Source organism: Tympanuchus pallidicinctus, unplaced genomic scaffold (genome assembly GCF_026119805.1).
Source record: "Tympanuchus pallidicinctus isolate F22 unplaced genomic scaffold, pur_lepc_1.0 scaffold28, whole genome shotgun sequence".
NCBI lineage: Eukaryota > Metazoa > Chordata > Aves > Galliformes > Phasianidae > Tympanuchus > Tympanuchus pallidicinctus.
The window spans coordinates 6,666,620-6,688,972 of record NW_026294745.1 but is presented as its reverse complement, the minus strand read 5'-3'; the positions used below and the strand labels follow the sequence as shown (position 1 = coordinate 6,688,972).

At 42.4% G+C, this 22,353-nt stretch overlaps 2 protein-coding genes across 4 annotated transcripts; one reads left to right on the top strand and one right to left on the bottom strand.

The window, feature by feature from the left end:
- Window positions 1–50: 50 nt before the first annotated feature.
- Window positions 51–6,009, bottom strand: UFD1 (ubiquitin recognition factor in ER associated degradation 1). Of its 2 annotated transcripts, XM_052690974.1 has the most exons (12): window positions 5,927–6,009; window positions 5,705–5,837; window positions 5,339–5,371; window positions 4,380–4,501; window positions 3,918–4,048; window positions 3,440–3,512; window positions 2,683–2,751; window positions 2,071–2,136; window positions 1,684–1,731; window positions 1,250–1,338; window positions 1,087–1,168; window positions 51–685 (listed from the first exon to the last, which is right to left on the bottom strand). In XM_052690974.1, the coding sequence occupies exons 1-12, from the start codon at window positions 5,927–5,929 to the stop codon at window positions 611–613; spliced, it is 924 nt and encodes a 307-aa protein (XP_052546934.1). In that variant the 5' UTR covers window positions 5,930–6,009; the 3' UTR covers window positions 51–610. The 2 variants fall into 2 exon arrangements, with proteins under 2 accessions (XP_052546934.1, XP_052546935.1); XM_052690975.1 differs by lacking the exon at window positions 5,927–6,009 and having other exon boundaries at window positions 5,731–5,836.
- A 91-nt stretch (window positions 6,010–6,100) lies between these two features.
- CDC45 (cell division cycle 45) lies at window positions 6,101–18,603 on the top strand. Of its 2 annotated transcripts, XM_052690964.1 has the most exons (19): window positions 6,102–6,566; window positions 7,507–7,566; window positions 7,858–7,950; window positions 8,382–8,519; window positions 9,043–9,186; window positions 10,265–10,320; window positions 10,771–10,819; window positions 11,523–11,584; window positions 11,888–11,938; window positions 12,676–12,795; window positions 13,162–13,293; window positions 13,659–13,757; window positions 14,015–14,176; window positions 14,369–14,507; window positions 14,889–14,972; window positions 15,166–15,284; window positions 15,580–15,656; window positions 16,371–16,437; window positions 17,575–18,603. In XM_052690964.1, the coding sequence occupies exons 1-18, from the start codon at window positions 6,516–6,518 to the stop codon at window positions 16,433–16,435; spliced, it is 1,701 nt and encodes a 566-aa protein (XP_052546924.1). In that variant the 5' UTR covers window positions 6,102–6,515; the 3' UTR covers window positions 16,436–16,437; window positions 17,575–18,603. The 2 variants fall into 2 exon arrangements, 1 of the variants encoding a protein (XP_052546924.1); XR_008208639.1 differs by lacking the exon at window positions 17,575–18,603 and having other exon boundaries at window positions 6,101–6,566; window positions 15,166–15,316; window positions 16,371–16,414.
- Window positions 18,604–22,353: the final 3,750 nt, after the last annotated feature.

Sequence of the window (22,353 nt, the reverse complement as noted above, 5' to 3'; positions counted from 1 at the left end):
CCCCCTCTCCCCTCTTTTTCCCCCACAAAGCAGCACTCACGCCCAGCACGAAGGTTATTTAGGAACCTTTACTCCAGGTTTTAAGCCACGACTGAGGAAGGAGCAGCTTTGTTTATTACTGAGATCCCACCTCCCGTGCCTGAGGTGAGGCGGCTGTCTCCCCCCAGACTGCTACAAGAGGTTCTCTAGTTATTATGAGGCATGTTACTAATTATGAAGAGCATTAGAAACTGAGTTCCTTGGGCTTCATCACATCCCAGCACCTGGAGCTAGGATCACCACAGCACAAAGCTCACCTGCACGGTGCCTACATAGAGACGAAAGTACCAAGCACAGAGCAACAGCAGAGCGCCGACACCAGGAGAGAAGAGGGCAGGCTGTTTGCTAAGAGCTGCTTTTGCTTCTCAGACTTCTCCAGCACACACTTACCCCCTTTGCAATGCATAGGAAAAAATCCCTAGAACTCAAAGAATTCGTAGAACTTAATTTTCAAGTGAAAATCAACACCGCCTGACAGCACAGTGTTCTTGTATTGCAACTGCAATAACTAACATCCAATATGCTGCAATTCTTATTTTATTTTCCTCCCGGCAGAAGGAGGTCCCACACCTCAGGGCTTCCTTCCCTTCTTGCGCAGGGACTGGCCCTCCCCTGAGAAGGCAATGAACCGGCTTCCAGCTTCATCCTGGATGCAGAGAAAAAAGGGCATCACCTCTCTGCTCACTGCTTGAACGATCAAAGCTGAGCAATGATTATAAAAAATACTCCATCAGAGCGGCAAAAGACCGTCCATCTTTCACATCCTTAATCTACATAATTAGTGCTTTCTTTCCAAAAATAAAACACTAGCGTCTCCACGACGCACAATCCGCATAAAGTGTTCACTAGCTTATTCAACATACATCAGTGCAATCTCACATTAGCAAGCAAGGACAGAGGCTGGCTTAATCTAAAGCAAACTCACTAATACATCTTCATAACATAAGTGTTCTGGGAGAAATTGAGTATGGAGAGAGGAAACAAACACGGAAAACAGTCTGAACCTTCTAGTTCTGTGCACAAATGGCAGCTCACAACTTTACTGACCTCTTCCACTTTCTTAACCAGCGGACGCGAGTTTCTAATGAACGTGATTCTGCCAATCTTGAAGTCATAGTTGGGTATTCCTCTGGAAAAGAGGCATAAATACATTAAAAAAGAAACACTGCTCTCTATCAGTTCACTTGCTGACAACTGACAGAACACATACCTCCGAATGTCTCCTGGTTTAATTGGTGACGGGCTGGGCTCAACACCTTTCTTCTTGCCATCCAACCTGTTTCCAGAGCCAGAGAATGCCTGTGTATACAAACGTGAGCTTGAATTTAATAGTACCTTGTATTTGAGAGCACAGGGATATTACATTCTGCTAGAAACAAACAAAAAAGCACCACCAAAAAGCCTTCTGTAATCTTTAGTTTGATTCAGAATGGTTTTTTTCGCACATGTAGTAAGCTGATAAACCCTGGTTGTAGGGGTATGTTTCAGCTGTTTTTAGAATGGCACATTAAGGACAAGTCCTACTGTCAGTGGTTGTAAACACCACAAAACACCTGCAGACAGCTGCTGGTTAATGACAGCCACACCCCAACCCTCTCTCACCCTTTCACAACATTCAGAAAAGAGCAGAAAGAGAGGACTTACCCGGAATCCTACATCGCTCACATAACCACTGTGGTCTGCTTCAACATCCTGGCAGACAAAAAATGAGTTACTTCACAGTGTTCATGTTGTGATAAGCAAAATAAATGTAAGCTGCTCCATAAAATTCTGACCAAACAAAGCCTTAGAAAAATCCATTTCCAAAAGCTAACAGCTATTAAAGAACCACTCCTAAGTAACTCAAGCAAAAGCAACAGGTCAGTAAGTTTTAGACTTAAATTGTTTTGGGAAAAAGAAATATATATATATATATATATATATGTATATCTATCTATCTATCTATCTATCTATCTATAGGTACACACTGCTCCCTCACAACAGAGGCAGATTACTAGGGAACGCATTTTGCAAAACAGAAGCTTAACTTACTGTGGTCTCTTCATGTTGAGCACTTCTTTCTGGTTCTTTGTACCCCAAAGGAGCATCAAAATCCACCTATTGACAGAGGGAAAAGAAGCACAACAAGCATTTCTCTTTTAATCGTAAGCTTTATACTACTGTTCCTCAGAACTCCAGAAACCACTGTTCCAACCTTAATCTAGAAATCACAAGGAAAAACTGAGGCTTTAATATTAAATATATTTATATACACACATATATTTAACAAATAAAATTCAGAACAAAAAGACCAAGCCTCCCCAGGGATGAATCTTAGCATGCAATTGAAACAGATCAGTAAAACAGAACTCAGTGCCGTTGGAGATTTAATCAAGACAAGGTTGTTAAATAAGACTCTTCAGATTACAAGACATGTTGAATCTAAATATAACGTTCCAGGCACCAAAGCGACTTGATGGCACATCAGTGCAGCACACGAGCAGAGGTGTGGTTACAGAGGTACAAGGTGCTCTTCAATGAGTCACCTTCTCTATCCCGTCTGATGCTACCTCTCCTGGTGCCCAGTGCCAGCAGCTCATGAGATGCCCTCTCCTTTTGCAGAGGCACAGTAAGACCAGACTTCCCACAGTAGCTGTGACTTACGTTCATATCACATTCTATGATGGACACTGCTTTATCTGGCTTGGTCTCCATTACCCGAAGCTCATAGATCTGAAACAGTTTTGAATATTTTAAGATTGCACATCTTACAATGGATGCATTTTATCCTACGTGTAAGAAAACCATAGCTAACTCCTTCCCTTCAGCAACCTTCAAACAAACTGAAATGCTCTGTAGGCAAAGGACTGGATAATTCAGAGTCTACAGAACACACGACAACAAAGTCTTTTATTGAAGATGCTACATATATGCACTAGAGAACCTACCTAGACTCTATCGTGCTGCACTCTTACTGTACCTTCATCTGCACTTCTGAAATTAACTTCTGTATTCAGAATAATTTTTTCCTCATGATTTGTAAGAACATCAACAGTACTCTTACCCCAACTCATGGGTAAAAAGATGACTGAACTGACCTCTTTCTTTCTCCAACAGCAAACTGACTGCAAAATCTACCATCTGTGATTATTTGCCAATATTGTACAGCTCTATGCTGATTATTTAGCCATCAAGAATTGTGCTTAGTCTACAATCCCAAATAATCAATGTGTGTGCTGCCAAAAGCTTCACCTACTAACTCACATCTAAAATATACATACGTATCTATCACAAGATGTAGTCAAAGTATTTATGCAGCCTCAATACTGAGCTATGGAGTACTTTACATGGAACTGAATTTGTTTCACCAGACTGATGGTATATAAATGAAACCTACGTTGGATGGTGCTGCATACTGTACCTTTTCATTGTAGTTGATGGCAATAACATCTCCAGTAGTTAGACAGGCAAAGTTTCTCAATGCATTTTCTAATCTTTGGAGTATGTTAAGATTTATTTTTCCAGTGAAACATCAAAGCTTTACAGTGACTATGCTATGAAACTGATCTTTGTTCTCTCAAACACGTTTTAAAAGTCATCAGTAATGAAAACTGCCTTCTAATGAACATTAAAGTATACAAATCCTTCTGTAGATGTTCTTCTGTAGGACACTTTTAAACTCTGGGGACTTTCAGCCAAGGCTCATGCTTATTTATACCTCAGGATACACTTTGTGTCAACATTCTGCAACGTAAGCTCTTTTTTCTTGTTTGTTTTTCAGAAATGGCAGCAGTGCTACCTACTACCAGAAAAGCATGAGCCGTGCCCAAAAAGATAGCTCTGCATCATTACAACTTGGGAGTAAACTTTTCTTCCCTGCTCCATCAATGAAAGGATACACAGCTTTGGGATTGGTGATGTCAAGAAAATCTGGACTCTGTGGCTGAAATTTTGAGTAAGTGGCAACTTGAAGATTAACACTCTCCACTTGTACCAGGCCTCCCTCTTCCAGCAGCAAGTTCTGCATCATCTGTGAGAACGAAAACAAAGATACAAACCACTATGTTAACACAGCCAACGTTTTTATTTCTCTTCAGTTTGCCACAGCTGCCATCTTCCCTGAAATGCACCAGATTGCTGGGTTTTAATTTCAGGAAGAAAACAGGTGCATCCTAAGTAACATCCTGCTTTGTTTTGGTTAAACTCTTACTGAGAGAAACCTGAGCTGTGACTGGAAGCTGCTGTAGGATCACGACTAGCAAGGACAGGCAATTTCAGGAAACACTGTATCTCTTTAATCTCCCTTGCAGCTCCTTAATCCTGCTCTTCAGGTTCTGACAGCTCAGCGTAAGACAACTCACCCAGTGTGGTAGGTAACATATGCCCTCGTCAGCCACAAATTCGAGCACTCCACAGTGCGTCATTCGGTCTGAATTTTTATTGGTCAGCTTAAACAGCATTGGATAAGTAATATTAAGTCGGCCTGGAGAGAGAGGAGAAATAAAAATACAGCACAGTTCTGAAGCTTTCACAGATCGAATATTTGCAAAAGCTTGAGCCATGGTATAGGAGAGGAGTTCCCTCACAGCATTATTTCAGCTTTTCAAAACTACAAATCAGGAGAGAATGGAGATACATGAGTACTGTACTGCCATTGCACTTTGAGCTTAAATGCCTCAGTTTACATCCAGATCTGGGATCAGCAGTCACATCACCCTGAGCTCAGAGATAAGCGGGCACTGGGTATTATTTTAGTACAGGAATTTATTACTGTTACACCCTTCTGCTATTATCAGATAGCTCCTACCTAATCATCACCTCTTGCCTATTCTAAAGATAAATCCTGACATAATAATTTCTTTGAGAATAAGTGAAGACTACAATTCAGAGGGTGAAAAAATGGCCTGAATTAATTAGACCAATAAAAGCCTCAGCTCTTTCAACGTTCATTTTTACATTTTCTTTTTGAAGACAGAATTTCTTCAGACAACAGCACCCAGAAGCAACAGGCGGAGATAAGAAATCGTTGGCTGACCATTCTAACAGAGTTACCAGCAGTCCATAAATGCCGGCTCACATCTCGAGCAGCCCACCCCTCAGCTGTGTGTTTGTACGCAGCCCCAGGCAGCCTGCTGCCAGCCCGGCTTCTCACCTGCACAACACCTCAAAGCTACTCCTAACGAACTTATCTCACGTTCTTTATTTGATCAGGACTAAACAGACATCCAAACTGCCGTGCTATTTGGTAACGTATGTGCTCACATATTTCTGCTCTTTTCCTTTCATAAAGCTGTTAGTCCAGAGCCAAACATTCACTTACTGAGTTGATCCAAAGCAGACGGTGGCATAATTACTGCAGATATGAAAAAGAAAGCAAGATCAGGAAAGTTATGACCGTACAAACAAAACGTAACGCAATTTCATCATCACCACGCTTACATTGGTTCTGAAAACTCGCACAGATTCATTTCTGAGCAAGAAATCACGCGGGATCACTCACGGGTCGCCGTGCCCGAACGCGGCGGCTCACGGCCCGGCCCGGCTCGCGCTCCCCGCCCTCGTCCCGCAGCACGGACGGCTCTTTTCCCAGCAGCTCCGCGCACCCCGGCCGTGACCGCGGCCCAGCGCCCAGCGCCCAGCTCGCCCAACCTGGACGGGCTACGAGTCAAAGAAAACAGGTACATACTCTTCCCGCCTTTCTCCACATCTGACCTGTCATTAGGCCCGGCCAGCATGGACACCGAGAAGCAGCGGTACTGCGTGGAGAAGCGGTTCTGGAAGACGCGGGGGATGGGATGGTCGAACATATTGAAGGAGAACTGCGGGAGAAAACAGCAGCGTCAGCGGCGCCGCGGCCCCGAGCTCCGCCACCCCTGCGGCGCTCCCCCCGCCGCCCCCCGGGCCTCACCATGGCGGCGGCGCGGTGCGGGGCGCAGTGCGGGGCGCGGTGCGAAACGCGGCGTCGCTGCTGTCGCCGCCGCTGCTGCCGGTGGTGCTGCTGCTGAGGGTGGGCGCGGCCGCTACGCCGCAGGACGCCGCTCCACCGCCCCCGGCACCGCCCCTCGGCCGCCATCTTGGGTGAGGGCAGAAGCTCGGAGGTGACGCCGGCAGCTGGGGCCGTTGCGGTGGCGGTTTCTAACGGCTCAGCCTGTTCGTCGCCACCGAGCGCCCAGACGGCCCGCTTCCGGCTCGTTCTCTGCGCGTTTTCGCGGCTAAGCAAGCCGCCCCCAACAAAGATGACGGTAACGGCAACGGAGCCTGGCACGGTGCTTCCGGCCGAGCCGGGCCCGCTGCGATTGGCCCGCCTCGCTGTCGCGTCTCTCTTTTGCCAATGTCATCGGCGAACACCCGGATGACGTCTCGCCCAATCCGCGCCGCGAAGTGACGACCGCTGCTTTTCCATCGGCCAATGGGAAGTGGCGCTGATTTGGCGCCCACTTTGAGCGGGGGCGACCCGCTGCCGCCGCCGTTCCCTCAGCTCTTTCTTCGCCGCCGCCATGTTCGTCACCGACTGCCGCCGGGAGTTCTACGATGTGATCGTTAGCCAGGTGCGGGCGGCGCGGCACCGGGGTCCCAGGCGGCTGGCGGAGCAGCCTCCCCCCGTGCTACTGTCCGGGGCCGCCTCGCGGAACGCCCGGCTCGGTCGGCGGTGGGGCTGAGGCGGCTGCCCCACTCGCCCTGAGGCCGCGCTCTGGAGGAGACGGGCGGACCGCGTTGAGGGCGTGGGGCTGCCGGGAGCGCTGTGCTGCAGCGTGCGCTTCGGGCGGGCTGCGCTCAGTGCAGCGCCTGTCTGCCGCTTTTTTGCTGGCCTTTTGTCTAAAGGCATCTCGACATTCGTTTTGGGTTTTTGTTGTTGTTTTGTTTTTGTTTTGTTTTTTTTTACCTTTTTAAAGTATCATTTTAAGCACCGTAGCGCTGCACGCCCGGACGCGGCGTTAACCCCACACCCCGCAGCGAGCGCTGCCGCCCGCTCTCCTCGAAGCGCGGTTTTGCTCCACGGCCCAAAGCGGAAGGCTTTCCTTGGCCGCTCCGCCGCGTTCTGCCCGCGGAACAGTCACAGACTGCGCGATGGAAAGCGTTTGTCCCAGCTGCTCCGGCTTTGAGAGAGAAGCCTCACACAAAACGAAGCGGAAGATAAGCTGACCCGGACGTAGGCTGCGTTCCTCGGCCCTGTTTTGCCCCAGACGTTCTTTGTCGAAGGCCGTTCCGGATGTTGAGAACTGCAGCCGTTCGAGGCGCGCGCCGCCGGGCTGCGAGCAGGGGCTGCTTTTGGCTGTGATTTCACCACGTGAAGTGGTGCTGCTCGTTATTCACTGGGATCCAAATCGTTTCTTTTAGTGCCTCTTTAGATCCTGTCCTGTTCCGTGCTCTTAGTGATCTCTGCCTAAATTTCTCCCTTTCTCATCCCACAGTCACACACTTCATATGCCAACTCTCTGAATTTATCCCTTTCGTTAACATATTAATGTTACTCTGTTATTTTTGCAGCGAGTTCTTCTTCTTGTGGCCTCAGATGTTGATGCATTATGTGCCTGTAAAATACTCCAAGTAAGCGTTTGTTCATTACCACTGCGAGTTTAACACCAGAAAAAGTCATTGGGATTCTTAGAATGGGTTTGAGCTCAGAAAAGGATAAAAGTTTAAACTGATTTTCCGAAATGTTTTCTTCGTGTATCGCATCATGGACGCTCAGTAAGCCATACTCCCAGATTCGATGTCGAGTTGTCAGCTTGGATGTCTTCAAGACAAAGATTTGTATGAGATAGAGTTATAGCACAATGCAGTAATGTAGAAGAGATTGTTTCCTACCATAGATGACAGCTGTTTGCTTCATTTCAGGCTTTGTTTCAATGTGATCACGTGCAATATACGCTAGTCCCTGTGTCTGGATGGCAAGAACTTGAAACTGCCTTTCTTGAGCATAAAGATCAGGTAAAAAGACAAGTTGCAGCTCTTTGTATATAGACATGTATTTCTGTCCTTTCCCCAACTTAAAATGTCAGCTCTTAATGTAATTATATTATTTCTTACCTCAACACAGTGGTTAAGTTTTAATATACTGCTTCCAAATGTGCCAAGGTCTTTTTTATTATTTTTTTTAATATCAGCTCATGTCTGATTGATTCAACTTCAGCTTGCACACATTTTGGGATGTGAAAGGTGGTGGTATTGGGTGTCCAATGTCCTGATTAAGTATGGTCTGCTGTCTTGCACAGTTCTTCCTTCTTCGGGTCATCTCATGCCGGGAAGTAAATGCTGGTTTGGCAGTGCTGAGTGCTTAGGGGGTTTTGTGTAGGTGTCTGCAGTCTTTCATGTTTCCCATTAATTAAAATTAAAAATGTTTGTTTTGGTTTTGTTTGCAGTTCAAGTATTTTGTTTTCATTAATTGTGGTGCCAATGTTGACCTGCTGGAGATCTTGCAGCCTGAAGAAGACACTTATTTTTTTGTGTGTGATAGCCACAGACCTATCAATATAGTGAATGTTTACAATGAGACACAGGTAAGCTGAGCGTTTCTTACAGCTTGTATTATAACAAAGTGTTTCTGTTCTGTGGGGTGGGGGGTGCGTCAGTGCTTTTCTGTGTTGCAGAACTGCTAGCAGTCAGGAAATGAGCATTACTGATGCAGACATCCATTGGTGCTGTTAGATCAGAAAAATACTGTTTTGAGTTATAAAAACTTACATTGCTGGTGCTGTGATCGCTGTCAGCAAGCACCTCGATCTGTTTCTGCACCTCACGCTGGTACAGATCAGAAGATGAGCGTCCCACGATGTGTAACAGCCACCAACAGTTCTTCCATGCAATGCTCTGTGATTTTATTGTTGAAGAAGAATGCAGTTTGTGTTGGATAAATCAGCACAATCTTTGTAAAAACACAAGTTTTAAAAACACTGCTTTTTAATACCAGGAATGGATAACAGCCAAAATGAGGCTTTTGCTTCACTGTTGAAGTTTCTGAAGCTTTCTCACTTGTTGTCTGAAGTGGTGCCTTGCTGAAAAATATCTTTTTATTCTTGCTAGATTAAGCTGTTAGTTAAGCAAGATGATGATCTTGATGTTCCTGCTTATGATGATATCTTCAGAGATGAAGAGGATGAAGAAGAGGACTCAGAGAATGAAAGTGATGGCTCGGAACCTTCAGATAAGCGCAGACGTTTTGAAGAGGTTCATTTCTCATGCTTCACTTTCTAAAAAGAAAAGTAAAGCAGTTATTCTAAGTCCTTAGAGCAGATAACTGACGGCAACAACATATAAAAATTGGTATAAAATGAAGTAAATTGAGAAAAATAATTACTACGACTGGAGTTTCACTTGCACAGATTGTTTATCTGGTCTGCACTGAAATATTTTCTGCTTATCAAAATGTGTTAAAGCTGATTACATATGTGACTCTGTCCTCGTGTAATTGCTTAACCGAGGAGATTTCCCTCTGGTTATGCACTCTGGGCTTTTGAGTTCAGCAAAACAACCAATTTAGATATAAACTATTTTTTATGTATTTTGAAATAATTGTTTGAGAAGACAGAAGCTCGCAAACAATTTAGAAGTAAATTTTGTCTGCCTTTGGGGCAGTAATGTAACATGGGTATATTGTGACATAGGCATGAACTAGTCAATTTGGCATGTTTTATTTGTAGCACATGACCTGTTTCTATCAAGCAAGGAGGCAAAGGCACAAGGCTAGCAACACTGATGCTACTGGATGGAAAAGCATTCTCAAACTTCATATAGACGGTTGTTCTGTTGGCTGGTTCTATTAACATTATACATTATACACTTCCTACTAATCCAGGAGTATTTACTCAGGAAAAAGAAAGACAAATTGTAACCAGCGTGTGCAAAAGCTACTTTTGAATCTGTGAAGTATTGCACGTAGATCTTTTTGATCTGAGTTTTGAAGGTGATGATGCTTCTTAGAGAGCATAAATATACACCGAGTTCCTCTGTTTCCAAGCTTGACTGATGCTCTTTGTTTTTCATCATGTTATAAAATGGTGAGATGCAGTGTTGGTAGTATTGAAAGCCCTTTTGTCTGTGTAGATTAGCTAAATCAGCGCGAGCATAGGAAGATGGCGTGACTTTCAGTATCTTCTAGGAAAAAGTTTAGTGATAATTCTTTTTCCCATGAAATGTCATAAATAATTCCTCTCTTAATGAATATTCAGTCACTTAACTAACTGGATAGATGCTAATTTATTGGAGTAAGTTTTTCTAGCATTTTAATGTCCAAATTAATTTGCAGGAGGTAATAGAGAGAACAATGAAAAGGCGGCAAAGGCGAGAATGGGAGGCGCGCAGGTGAGCTTCAGCCTGCTGTGTGCAGTGCAGCCTTTGCACGTGTTGGTGCTGCAGGGCTTGTGTGCAATAAGCTGTAGTTATCACTTGTACAGGAAACGGAGAGATGTATTTATACATGCAAAAAACTAAAATGTTCGTGTGGATGATAATTGGAAGTAATTGTTTGTAAATAAGAGCAGAAGGTGCAGAGCTTCACTGTTAAGCAGCACTGTTGGCTTTCTATCTTAGGATGAAATTTGAACCTCTTTCTTTGTAATCTCCGTATTTTTAAATGAAATAATCAGGAAAAAAAGACACAGAATTAGAGGAATCAAGAATCTAATAGATTTTCCAAATCTATATTTTTCTTACTTTTAAAATGAAACAAAGCTATTTCACAGCTCAGGTTTATATTTTGAATTGGACAAGTCTGGTTTTCCATGTAGTCAGACCTATTTTTTCCTCTTTTAGACGTGAAATTCTTTTTGATTATGAGCAATACGAGTATCATGGGACCTCAGTAAGTATCAGCTCGTTCTCCACAAAATTACAAGGGGCCAGTGTAATTCTGATGTTGGATATTACTCAATCACCTTCATATAATTTGTAAATGACTGATAATACTTTACATAATTGTCTTTATTGTATTTGGTACGCTGAGTAGCGGGTAAGCAAGTAGTGTGACTCAGTAGTTTGGAGGTTTCTGGCTGTGCACACTGTTTTTCCTGTTAATGAATTAGAGGTGTCCCAGAAACATCCCGCTAGCTGGGAAGGCGATGCCAGCTGCATGGTAGTGTGTAATGCAGTGTTAACAGTGGGAGAAAAAAGCTGGAACAGAACTGCAACTACTGACATTCTTGTTGCTTGAATCTTTACTGTCAGTATAGAAAAACTAACAGTGGATTTTATTTTTATTGTGGTAGAAGTGCCTCTGTGCACAGGAATACTTTTGTGAAAAGACTTAAAGATACGGGGAGCTTGTTTGCCTTTCTAAGTTTTGAATGTGTCAGAATATTTTGGATGTTACAAATGGAATGCAGACGTGAAGGGCTTCGTAAAACACTTCTCTGTTTACTTGATGTTTTAAAGTAAGATGCTGGTGTGCTGTCACACTCAAGTGTGACTTGTAGGATGTTAATTGGCAAATTTAAGTTTGCTGTTTGCATAATAAAGCGAGAGCTTTGTGTTCATTTACCCTCTGTTTTTGCTTTCCTTTCTTGTAGTCCGCGATGGTGATGTTTGATCTGGCGTGGATAATGTCTAAAGATCTGAATGACATGCTGTGGTATGCTTCTGTTACCACTTGTAACGGCTGGAAAATAATTGTGCAGTAAAAAGAGGCAAGGTTTTCCCAAACTGTGATTTCAGCCTGAGATCCCAGCTCGTTTCCTAAGACAGCACCTGTCTGAACTGGGGGGACCCAGCTGCATGAACGGATTGGAAATAACAGCATATAACCTTGTTACTGACGTCTGTGCACAGCTGATGAATTGTGCTTCTGACTTGTTCTCTTACATACATAAATTGTTAAATATAATACACCTTGCAGGATTTGTTTTTAACTCTTTGTTTGTTTTCCCAATTTCAGGTGGGCTATTGTTGGCCTAACAGATCAGTGGGTCCAGGATAAAATTACCCAGTAAGAAAGCTCTTTTCCTTTTTATCTACTTATTTATTTAGCAGCTAATATAAGCAATTAATGTAAGATCATGAAATGTGGGAATTTAATGCTGCACTATTATGAAAAATGGCATTAAATATCTTTATGATTAAAAGTAATCAAGCGCCGTATAAAAACAGGAATAAACTTCAGAGAAACTCTTTTCTGCTACTTAGAATTTGCAAACTGATTTGGTTTTTATCACATCATGAAAAATAATTTCTAATGAAGAAATGGTGCTCACTAGTGGCTCGTATCAATGTGACTGATGCCGTTTTTTTAAAGGGGACAAATCTGTACGTTCTGTAGACTCCTGCTTCCTTTCCTATTTTCCTTGACAAGTTCCAATTCTTTTCCTTTCTCAACCCATTTCTTCCCTACGAGATGCCATCAGGATTCCAGTAGTACACATGCAAACTTTACACCTGATATTCTGTATTTACTAAAACACTGATCTCTGTAGCAAGATAATCAGGATTTGATTCATTGCTGTGTCTCTCTGAGTGGGTTTTATTTTGGCCTTAATTGCCTGGGTGTGCAGCTGAGTATTGGGAGACCATTACTTAGCAAATGGTTTTTCTGAGATGTGCCTGAGGTTTTCTGTGCTGCTTTCTGGTGAATGTGTGATGTTCAGGGAGCATTTTGTGTTCTCCTATTCAAATAAGGGTACAAAGGAAGACAGCCAAGCCACCTTTGTCTTTGTCTTTTTTTTTAAGAATGAAGTATGTGACTGACATTGGGATCCTGCAGCGCCACGTGTCTCGCCATAACCACCGCAATGAGGACGAGGAAAATTCCCTCTCCATTGATTGCATGCGAATAGCATTTGAATACGAGTATCCTTGCCTCAGATCTGGTCAAATCAAACTCTGCCTACTTGATGCACCCCAGCTGAGTTGATATCAAGGGAAAAAAATCCCTAGCTGCTTTTTAGCTGAGAACAGAATTGGAGAAAAAAGAAAATGTGAACGGCCTGTTGAACACGAGTCTCTCTCAGTATCTCGCACAGCTTCACCGCAGCTAAACTCTACAGATTTAGTTAGATGTCAGAGTTTCTTGTCTTGAGGTGTTACGTTGCCTACATCTTTTCACAGAGTTTGGACACACAGTAAATAAGGGCAACTAAAGGCACCTGCTAATTAGAGTTCTCTAACTTCAAAGAGTGTATATGCTTATAGTTATTTTCTGTAATTCCTGTCCAGTCTGCGCCTGGCGCTTTATCAGCACTGGTCTCTGTATGAAAGTCTCTGTAATACTTCATACACCTCTGCTAACCTTAAGCTCTGGTCAGTACAAGGACAGAAGCGGCTGCAGGAGTTTTTGGCTGACATGGGGTGAGTTTTAAAAATTTGGTTCTCAGTTAAGGGATCGTTTTTTCACTGGATCGTATAAAATTATTCAGTCCGAGTCAGGTTGTTTGAGCTTACAGGTACTCAGTATGTTGTTTCTTAAATGTGATTGTAGGGCTCTGAGTTGGCTGTGCCTTAGTGCATGAAGAGCAGTTCAGCTGTGTGCCTTTTCTGAGCAGTCGGACTGAAGTGACTCGTGCACTTAGCCTGCTCTTCAGTGACTGGAGGAAAACAAGCTCAGTCAGACTTTGCTTGCTAAACTACCAGATCTTAATGCCTTATGAAAGCAAGGTAGAATATTTGTTTCTTCTGGCTTTTTATCTGTTGTGATTTTTTCCTTCCGTTTTCAGTTTGCCTTTGAAGCAAGTGAAACAGAAGTTTAATTCCATGGACATGTCTTTGAAAGAAAACTTTCGGGAAATGATTGAAGAATCTGCAAATAAGTTTGGGTAAATTGTTTTAAATGCAAGTGATTTGTCTGAAAATCTTTTTCAATTAAATTCAGATGTTTTTATATGAAGTGGATGGAATGTCTCCTTAAAAAAAAAAAAAAGATACGGAATTTATATTGATAAATTAATATTAGATGCTTTGCAAATGTTAGAGTGAAATTAATCTTCATGTTCTTAACGTTAACACACAAAGGAGATGATGTTATTAATGTTGACCAGATGAAAACATTGACTATTTTTATCTCATTTTACAGAATGAGGGATTTAAGAGTTCAGACCTTCAGCATTCACTTTGGCTTTAAGAACAAGTTCTTGGCAAGTGATATAGTTTATGCCACAGCTTCTCTTATGGAGAGCATAGAGAAAGAGGGGCCTGAAACAACTAATTTCATTAAAGCTTTGGACAGTCTCTCCAGGTACAAAAAATTCTCATTGTTCTTTTACAATTTTATTTAGGGAATGTGGGTTGAATATCTAAAGGATGCATCGATGCTTCATAAGAGAAAAGAAATATTGAAGAATATATCCACAGGGATTTAGGAATGTCCCACTTATGCATGGAAAAGCTTTACGTTTTTACATAAAGGCATTTCTTCTGTCTTTTGCAGAGGTAACCTGGACAAACTGCACCAAGGGCTGGACCTGGCCAAAAAGCAGTTACGTGCCATTCAGCAGACAGTAGCCAGCTGCATTTGCACCAACCTTGTTATTTCCCAAGGGCCTTTTCTTTATTGCTCTCTCATGGAGGTCAGAATTCTATTTTTCTATTTTTCATGTTTCAGTGTCATATTTTGTCTTTCTCTGATTTGAATAACACTGTTTTCCTAACTGTTGGCTCAATAATAATGATGCCAACAGAAAGTCAGAAAGACTGTCTATACAATACTGTCCTCTCGTGGGTCTGTATTGACACCTGCTCTGTAAATCACAAAGAAAGAATCAGTTTTCTCAAAGGAGGGAGCTTGGTCACCAAGCAGAGGAGGAGATGTCGAATTCCTTTACCATAATGGTTCTTAGTGCACTTTGACCGATGCAGAGCTTTTAGCTGTGTCAGTAGATATCAAAATTTAAATCAATGAATGGAACAATTATCTTGTGTTGAGATTGAAATAATTCTTGTTTTCCTAGGGTACGCCAGATGTGAAACTGTTTTCTAAACCAGTATCTCTGTGCCTGCTTAGTAAATACTTGCTCAAATCCTTTGTTTGCTCTGTAAGTAAATCAGCTCTAATGTTACTTTTGGCCTCATAGTAGTTACTGTTCTGCTGGGTACTTACAGTTACCTACTAAAATGTTTTCATATTATCTCAAAAGTTTTTCTGCTGATTGTTTGGATAATTTTAGCACCTTTATGAATTCTGTTCCTGGGAAACTTCCTAACACAAAGAACCTTTCTGATTTCCAGACAAAAAACAAGCGCTGCAAATTACTGCCACTGATAATGGCTGCACCGATGGATGTTGAACAGGGAACTGTGATCATGGTGGGGATTCCTCCAGAAACAGAAAGCTCTGACAAAAAGAAGTAAGAACGTTGTTTGAAAGTTCTTACTGAAGGTATCCATGCGCTTCTCCTGTCTCTGAAACAACCACATCTCTCCTGTACCTACCTAACACTGTGTATTGACTTGACCTGCATCCTTCTTAAAAGATACTTTTGCTCATGGTATACATGAGGCTCTTAAGAGGACAGACGTGTTCCCCAGCTTCCTTGTACTCCTTTCCTCCATCTTAACTATTTATGTATTTGTCTTAAAAGAGAGCTGTGTCTCTTAGTGGATGGTACCTTCTAATACATGACTTTGTATTTCATCTTGCAGCTTTTTTGGAAGAGCATTTGAGAAAGCTGCTGACAGTACCAATTCCAGGACTTTACACAACCATTTTGACATGTCCAGTGAGTAATGCCATCTTTCATTTCACATAATTCATTCACCTTTGTTCCTTTAGGGGTCAGTGTTCACACAGACTCCATCAAGCATAGTGAGCGTAGACCATTTATTGATTTCTGTGTCTTCAATGCAAACATGGAGTGTGTGTACGTGATAAGGCTACTCCTGAGTCTGGTGTAAAAACAAACTGCATCTTACTTTGCTGATCTTTTTTCTTCTCTGTTTAAGTCTCGTCTGGTACAGAAGTTAAGCTATGTAGCAGGGGCATTTTGGGACTGTCTACAGATTGCACAGAGTAACCATTTTCATATATACACTTCTTTTACAATCTACAAGGATAGCTGAGAATCTTTGTATTTAGCAGCCAAGCCAAGCATTGATGCTAGAAGGTGCATTCCATATTGACTCTGAAAACCAGGATGTTTGTGCAGTGAGGTTTTCCCAGCTTTGTGTGCGCTTCCAAAGGAGGCGCTCTGTAACCCCACAAAACAAACTGCTGGGGTTCAAACTTAGTGGCTGCATCCTGCAGTGAGCGCCTGGGAATGTGAGTTTGCTGCAACAAACAATGCAGGTTGCATTTTGCCCAAATAGTTTCTCTTTTTCTTTCTTAAGGCTGGTTAGGAATATAAATAAGTATATTGGAAATCAATGTTCCTTGTATGACACCTGACATACCTTTCAGTTATTTGCATCATGTAACAAAGTGTTTTGTATTTTAGTAATTGAATTGAAAACAGAAGACAGGAGCAAATTTCTGGATGCACTCGTATCTCTCTTGTCCTAATGGTAAGACAGTGCAAAAAGGATTAATTCAGAAATGTACTGCAGTTCAAGTTAGTAACCAAATGACATTCATGTATTATCTGTAGCATGTTCCAACAAAATGCAGCAATTTCCAGTGAAAATAAATATTGAAGGTAAGGGTTTCTTACAAAGATGATTGTTTTTCTTTTGGAGAAGAGGCAGACGATGCATGAAAAGATTTTATTTTTTTTTTCTTTTTGAGACATTTAAATTTCATAATTTCTGAGCCTTTCATTATTCTAGCCATTTGTGGCTTTTCAATTTCATTTGTAGAAGGAGCAACTGTTTATGTTGTGAAAGGAAATGGAGGTAGTATTACTACAGTAATAACAGTGGTTGGCAGTCTATTACTGACTTCTTTCCTTTCAGTTACAATAGCTTGCTTGAGCTCAGGGCAGAATCTTGGTCACAGGAGAGCCATTCTTGGCTTTGAAGTTAAAGTGGTTTGATGATTGTTTGGGACTTGGTTTTTTTCTTTGTTTGCTTTTGTTTCCTATGTTTGAGTTATAGCTTATGGGGTGTAGTTTTTATCTGGACTTAAGATTTTATTTGTAGTTGTGACTTTTTGCTTTGCACTTGTTCAAAGTCTGTCTTAAAGCAATTTTAGGACAAATTTTACTGTACTTGATGAGACTAGAATTTGCTGCAACTGTTTCCAAATACTTGATGGTTTTTAGTTATGAACTGTTTTCGTTGGTTTGTGCTGATTCCACAGGGAATCTTAGGCTTCTTAGACATTAACCTCTAAACTGTTTTGTGACGCTTGCTCAGAACAGCCCGTAAGATTGTCTAAAGCTATCTGAAGTACCTCCTGATTGCTTCACGTTAGACAGAGCTTTGATCTTCAGTATTCACATGTGAACTGATCCCACAGTTGTCTTTATGCTGCATGTACAAAAGCAAGGGAGTAAGATGAAGCCTTTGACAAGAGAGCGTGAATGTACGTTCACAGGCCTAACCAAATGGATGCTGACCTACTGGTGGATATGAACACTAATTTCTTTCTGTTCACTCAGCAGTGAGAAGCAGTGAGTCAATAACTGCAGTTGTTTGTTAGCGTTGCCATCCATGGCTTCTGCGATTCCTACACCTATTTGTTTCTTTATGCTTTGACTACAGATTGTTTCAGATTGTCTTCTGCCCTGTCACGCAGTGGTGCTTTTCGGTTCCTTGTGCTGGAAGCTGAGGATCAGATGCTCTGAAGTTGTTTCAGATGTTCCAGACTTCATAGTGCTGCAATTACGTCATCTTGCTTCCAATAGAAGCCTGGACTTTTGGTTTTGTGCTTGAGAGGCTAAAGGATTTCAAACCTGAGCATGCAGGTATTGGATACTGCTTCTTTGTAAGGACTCAAGCCTTGTGAAGGCAAAATGCCTCAAACAGGAGAATTTGCACATGGCATTTCTGTTTGTCAAACCTGCTTTTATTAGTAGATGTGCTCCTTTGGTGTTGAGCTGTGGGCTAACAACAAAAATAGGTTTTAAAAAAATTCCATACTTAAATGCTCTTTTAAAACTACCTTGAATGTTTTAAAATCATTTTTAAAATAGCTTCTTGAAAACTTGTAATGAAAATCTTCTTAGGCGCTGTCGGGTTGAAGCCTTGCACTTTGGTTGAAGTAGCTGTTTTATGAGGCAGGTTTTAAGATTTTAGGTGTTTAAAATCCATGTACTGAGAAACTGCCAGTCACCAGGTACAACCCGTGGCATTTCAGTGCCAGCAAAGCGCCCTCAGTGCCAGCATGTCCTTAGCCCTGCGTGGTGGAGCTGCGCTGCCACTTGCCGACTGGCTTTGGCAGTAATTTTCCTGGGAAGAATCTACAGCAGTACGAGAACCGCGTGTGGGCTGCAGTGTCACAGCTGGCAGCCTCGATCTCGGCCCCGTAGCAGAGGTCCCATTTCACTGTAGTTGCTGTGCATTGGGTGGGTATGTGTATGCTTGGAATTCTTTTTCTCCCTGCGATGTTTGCTTGAATTCTGTACGACCTCAATATTTTCAATGTATTATAATGGATATGTAAAGAGTATGTATCGTTACATTGTATTTGGTACAGATTTTTATTACAAGTTAATTTAACACCGACTGTGATGTTAAACCGACTAGATGTAGCCAGTGGAAAACGAATTAAACGATATATTTTTATCCAAACAGCAATAGTTCTTTAATGCTGTCTTTTATCTGAACAGTCAAATCTTTGTGCCAGCTTGTGATAATGGAAAGGTGTGCTTTGTAAGGTGTGTGCTGTGTGCCTGATCCGTGGCACAGTTCTGTGACTGATGGCTGTCTTAGCAAATTATTACCACTGGTTTCTTATTTGAGGTTTTGTTATTGCTGATAGTTTGTTCTCTCTACCATCATTACAAGTTCTGTGTGAATCCCTTCCTCTTACCTTACCAATTCTCATTTGCTGATGTATTCCCCTATCTCTCTCTTGGAGCTTTGTGTATTCTGGTTCATTCCCCTGTTGGGGCATGTTTGTTTCCTACTGCTAGCATTTTTCCTGCCATCTGATAATTAGGTATTATCAGAATGAGTGAAGAAAGAAGGGTGTGTGTGTGTGTGTGTGTGTGTGAGTAGGCAGCTGTTTTGCACTGAGAAATGCACAAGTTTTTAGGCAGAGTGGCCCTTTAGTATGAACACATTGTGTTGTGCTGGGAGGATGAGAAGTGGGAGCTGGTTATAATGCTGAGATGTGTGGTTAAACTGCAGGTTCTTTCACCTCCAACCAATGTGGTTGTACATGCTTGAAGTTGTGGATGTATTAGATGGGGCAGAAGCTTCTCTTGTGCCCCCTTTATTTGTTGGGTTATTTCCTGCTTTTGGTTTTTAGGGCTCTAGCTTTCCCAAGGTTGTTTTAAAATTGAACAGCTGTTGAACTGATCCAGAGACTGTCAAATGTGGCCAAAAATTGGTCAGGAACACTGAATGCTATGTAAAAAATAGTTACATCTGTGTGGAAATCAGAATATGTCAGTAGATAAAAAGCCTGCATGTCAGCATTTGGAATACGTGAAGTAGTGTCAGACGCTTCTTTCATAGCTCGTTCTGTGGTGCAGGATTTGTAAATGAGTGTTCATACTGCTGAGAGAATCGCTGTGCAGGAAGAGCCAACATTGTGAAGCCCCTGCACCCACAGAAAAGCCGCGTCCAGCAGCGAGCGGCTCGAATGGCTCAGTGCAATGCTGCTGACTGCCTCTGCTCACGTCTAACAGTTAGGTGTTAGAAGGAGCTTCCATGCCAAGAATTCTTAACGTCTCTTCATGAGGAGATTATTATGCATTTGATTTATTCGTCCAGATAGAAAATGTGGCTCTGACGTGTCATTTTAAAAGGAATAGTTAAAGCACTAAGAAATCGGCTTACCCTCTTTAGATGTATGGTGGCATTCCATGTCTGAATGCAAACAGAAACATTCCCTAAGGATTATATTTGAGCTGCAGTAACTCTTTTTCGTCCAGTGTGTTTGCTGTAAAAATCAATGCTTTGGATTGTTTCTTTGGCTCCTGCTCTTTTTAGAGTACGACAAAACTATCCTTTAAAAAGTCCGGTGTTTTGAGGGAATTAAACGTACCAAAGTGTCTGAACAAGCTGACTAAACGGTGCTGTTCTTGCCCAGTGATTCATGACCACTTAGACATAATTGAGATTGCACAGTAAGGACCTCATTTGATTGGAATTGAAGTGCATCCCCTTCCCCAGGAACCACAGGCAGTTAGCAGTCTTGTACTTATTGCTGTTAAGGTTGTGGAGTGGAGAAAATTAATTCTTATTTTCTATACTGCTCTTAATAAAAATAGGAAAAAGTAGTGCAGCTTTGTTGTATGAACGAAGTACCAGGTTTGTACCACCTTAAAGATAAATGTAGCCACGGGGGGGACCAGAAGGACACTTAATCAGAATGTTGACCTGTCTAATGTCAAAAGCAGATGCTGGGGAACAAAGAAATAGCACAATGCTTCCTTCCGGATGCAAACACAAGGACTCTCACAGCCCTCTTTCTCAAGGACATCCTGATCCAGATGTGGTTTCTGACTATTTGGTACCTGTCAGTAGTTATCTGCAAACCAGGACGACTTCCTCGCTAATCCTTGTGAAGTTTTATCCTGTGTAATATTGTGTAGGGAGCAGACATGCTGTCTTGCCAATTGGTGGCTTTTCTGATGTTTTACAGTCTTTGCCTGTTTCCTCTGTGCAGTCATCATTTCATAAACCTCTTCTGTGTTCCCCACAGTTATCTCTTCCCAGTCCTGAATCATGACAGCCTATTTTTCCCTTTTGCTGCAGCTGTTCTGGCATCCTGATTACTGTTGCACTTCTTTAAGTAATTATCAGACAGACCAGAAGGAAAACTGCAGGCAGTATTTGAGATGCAGGTGCACAAGACCTATTAGGAGTGTAATGATGCCTGACCTAAATCTACCCTCTTGGAGCTGGAAACCATTTCCCCTGGCTCTATCACCACAGGCCCTGCTCAAGAGTCTGTCCCCTTCTCTCCTGTAGCTCCCCTTTAGGTACTGTCAGGTCACCTTGCAGCCTTCTTTTCTCCAGGCTCCACAGCCCCAGCTGTCTCAGCCTGTCCTCCTAGGAGAGGTGTTCCATCCCACGGATGACATCTGTGGCCCTCCTCTGGGTGCACTGCAACACTGGGCTCCATATCTGGGCGCAGCACTCCATGGGAGGCCTCAGAGCAGAGGGGCAGGAGCACCTCCTTTGCCCTGCTGGCTGCACTGCTTTAGATGCAATCAGGATGTGGTTGGCTTTCTTTGCTGCGAGGGCACAGTGCTGGTCATACCCAGCTTCCCAGCTCCGTAGGTAGAGAAATCCCAGGAAGCCTAACAGAAAAGTCTGGCTTGTCGAAGGGAAAGAAAACAGTGAATTGTTTGTTTCTTTACATGGAAAAATTAAAGTCTCTCTTGGCTCTCATGTACCATTGTTGGCTTTGAGTTGGTACTGAAAGTTCCCTTTGGATTGGATTCAAGGACTAAGGAAAAAATGCTGCCCGGGGTGGAGCTCTAAGTATGGTGCCACCTCTGCACGAGTGTGAGTTATAAACACTTTCTTACAGGAAATATTACAAAACACTCGCTAGGGGAAGAGAATGATGTGAGCTTTAATTTCAAACTATTCTCATTCTCTTCGAGCATTTTACTTTTGTTTTTTTTTCCTTTTTATAGGTGGCAGAATTAGAGAAGCAAATCAAAGGTCAAGCGCATTCAAAGCAGGCAAGAGATCTTTTACTCAATTACACACAACTTCATGACTGTCCTGGGAACGTAGGTTTCCCAATCACTGCTGTTGTATGAAAAAAATTTCAGTTTTCTGTCATGCCTGCTGTGTAGCTGCTCTGACACTTGGTACTTTTTCTTTCTGTATGTTATTCAGTGATGTTCTGGAACAACGTATCTAGACTTAAGAGAGATGATGCTAAAGAAGTTGAGTAATTTGGTACCACAAGCATTTATCAGTCGTGCTGCATGCAGTGAACTAAGGCTCAGAAGACTTCCTTAGATCAGAACGAAAATCAAGTTCTCTATGAAAGATTCCACACAGAAGTTCATGAGCTCTGCTGAGCACGCCTCATGTACTGACCGAGGTAAGATGAACATGCGAGCGCAGTCGCAGCACAGCTCGTTTGCTCTCTGGATTCGGGTCCATTAAGTCCAGGTTTGTTCTTCTTTCCCTACCTCAACTGCAGACGTCTCCAAAGTCAAACAGCTTTGTGACTTAAGAACTGTAGGTGACTTCTCAGGGTACTCCTTGATGATGACTAGGTTATCTGTATTAGACAAGTACTGTGATATTCTGAGTCTTCTATTTTCTTTTCGAAAACAGTTTTAATTGAAATAGTACCTCCCTGATCCTTGGAAAAATGCTGATGTTCCCTGACAGAAAGGGCTG